The sequence below is a fragment of the Diabrotica undecimpunctata genome, chromosome 6, assembly GCF_040954645.1.
Source record: "Diabrotica undecimpunctata isolate CICGRU chromosome 6, icDiaUnde3, whole genome shotgun sequence".
NCBI classification, from domain to species: domain Eukaryota; kingdom Metazoa; phylum Arthropoda; class Insecta; order Coleoptera; family Chrysomelidae; genus Diabrotica; species Diabrotica undecimpunctata.
The window spans coordinates 41,152,164-41,154,257 of record NC_092808.1 but is presented as its reverse complement, the minus strand read 5'-3'; the positions used below and the strand labels follow the sequence as shown (position 1 = coordinate 41,154,257).

General features: G+C 40.6%; 1 protein-coding gene across 1 annotated transcript; it reads left to right on the top strand.

Moving 5' to 3' along the window:
• Positions 1-296: 296 nt before the first annotated feature.
• On the top strand, positions 297-1,310 carry LOC140444302 (uncharacterized). Its single transcript, XM_072536052.1, has one exon. It carries the CDS (start codon positions 297-299, stop codon positions 1,308-1,310), a length of 1,014 nt encoding a protein of 337 aa, XP_072392153.1.
• Positions 1,311-2,094: the final 784 nt, after the last annotated feature.

The window sequence follows — 2,094 nt, the reverse complement described above, 5'->3', positions numbered from 1 at the left end:
CCCCCACATAAATAAAACACTTCTAATTTTTAATATAGGACTTATTTTTCTTTTGTAGATATGCCTAGCTACAAGTGTAAGAACATGCAGGGCTGCTGGACTGAAGATAATCTTCGTGCTGCTTCCAAGGATGTTGCAGACGGCTCTTCAGTTAGGGTTGCAGCTAAAAAAAATGATATACTGCAAAAAACCCTACCATTTTGACTCAAAACAAAAAACAGCATTAAAGGTAAGCTAGGACAACCTCCTGCCCTTGGCTTGGACGCAGAACAAAAATTAGTGCTTCATGTCAAGAGATGTACGCGCCAACAAGGGATGTACTTTGCCGAATAGCTTTCAACCTGGCTGAACAAATGGGCCGAGTTTTCTACGACTATTTCAATGTAGAGAAACGCAAAGCAGGAAGGGGATGGCTTGACGCATTTTTCAAACGGAAGCCATCATTGGCGATTCAAAAGGCCCAAGGAGTGTCTATGGCCCGCGAGGATGGCATGGTAAAGGAAGAAGTGAATGATTATTTTAATTTGTTAAAAAAGACGTTAGAATCGTTAAACCTCTTGAACAAACCCGGAAATATTTACAATGTAGATGAGTCAGGTTTGCAATTGATCAACTTTCTGCAAGAAGTTATAGCGACCAAAGGCAGCAAGGCAGTTCAAGTGCGGCAATCAAAAGAACAAGGAGAAACAGTGACAGTTGTTGCCTGTTGTAATACAGAAGGAAGTTTTTTACCTCCCTACGTAGTGTTCAAAGGTGTATACAAACAACAAATGTGGCTCGATAATATGCCTAACGGTTCTGAAGTGATGATGGGTGGAAAATCAGCCTACATAAATGAAGATCTCTTTATAAATTGGCTGGAAATCCAATTTATTCCAAGGAAGGCAACTGGTACATGCATATTACTGCTCGACGGACACGGACCTCACACTAACTCGCCGGACATATTAGAGATAAAGCTGGAAAATAATGTCCACTTTCTTTGCCTTTCCAGCCACACGACTCATTACTTACAGCCTCTCGACCAATCGTTTTTCAAACCGTTGAAGGCCTATTACCGAAATGCAGCTATCGAATGGGGAAATGCAAATCCTGGAAAGAAGATAGAACGCAGGCACTTCGGCCAACTTCTACAGAAAGTCTGGTCACAAGCTGCAACAATGTCTACGGGTTCAGTAGGCTTCCGGGCCTGCCGGGTGTTTCCATTCGCGCCCTCCTCTATTCCTGATTACGCTTACCTACAAGAAACCTTGGAGTCTAACTCTATGGACAAGCACGACGAAAGTGTTAGCTCAGCTTTGGATCCTTAACCCAGCATATCTGGTTCACTCTCACTTAATACTCCAAAGAAGAAGCCTACTGACCCACATTCTCATAAAACCACAAAAGCAACTCCTACGAAACTTCTACAAATTGTGTCACCAGTACCAAAATGTGATGCTCCTGCCATAGCGAAAAAGAAACAGCATGCTCAACTTTTGATAACGCCTGAAAATATACAAGCTAAAAAGGCCAAACGAGCAATCAAAATTTCAAAGCAGGAGAAGACATTCAAGCTTTGAAAGCCAGCAAAAAAAAAGAACTAACTAGAAGAAGAATTGCCACCATCATCTGGAGACGAGTGTAACGAAAAATACTCCGATGATAAAATTGTAGATAAGGAAGATTTCCCCCAATGTGTAGAAAGTGTTAAAGTCGACGACTACGTATTGGTTGAGTTTCCAGGGAAAAGCAAGCCATTATATTATGTGGGCGTAGTCATTAGCATCAATAATGATAGCGTGGAAGTTAACTCTTTGAAGAAAGGAAAGGTTCAGTTCGTCTTTCCATTAGCTGAAGACATCGGCATTGTTAAAATGAAACAAATTAAGAAAATCCTGCAAAAACCTAATATTCGTCGTGGACACTTCAATTTTGTTATTAAATTCCTAACACCATGACAGTTTTATTTCACCTCATTTCATTAAAAGTTGCAAACTTAATCACTCTGAGTTTTTATTTTTGGTTTACATGTAATTTCCCATAAGTCATATCCCCAACACCTAGTGCGTCACCCCCCTGTCGCATTGACGCAAAAAATGACTTTTTTTGTTT

Coding starts and splice junctions, on each gene's coding strand:
- LOC140444302 (XM_072536052.1), top strand. CDS start 297: ATGTACGCGCCAACAAGGGATGTACTTTGCCGAATAGCTTTCAACCTG.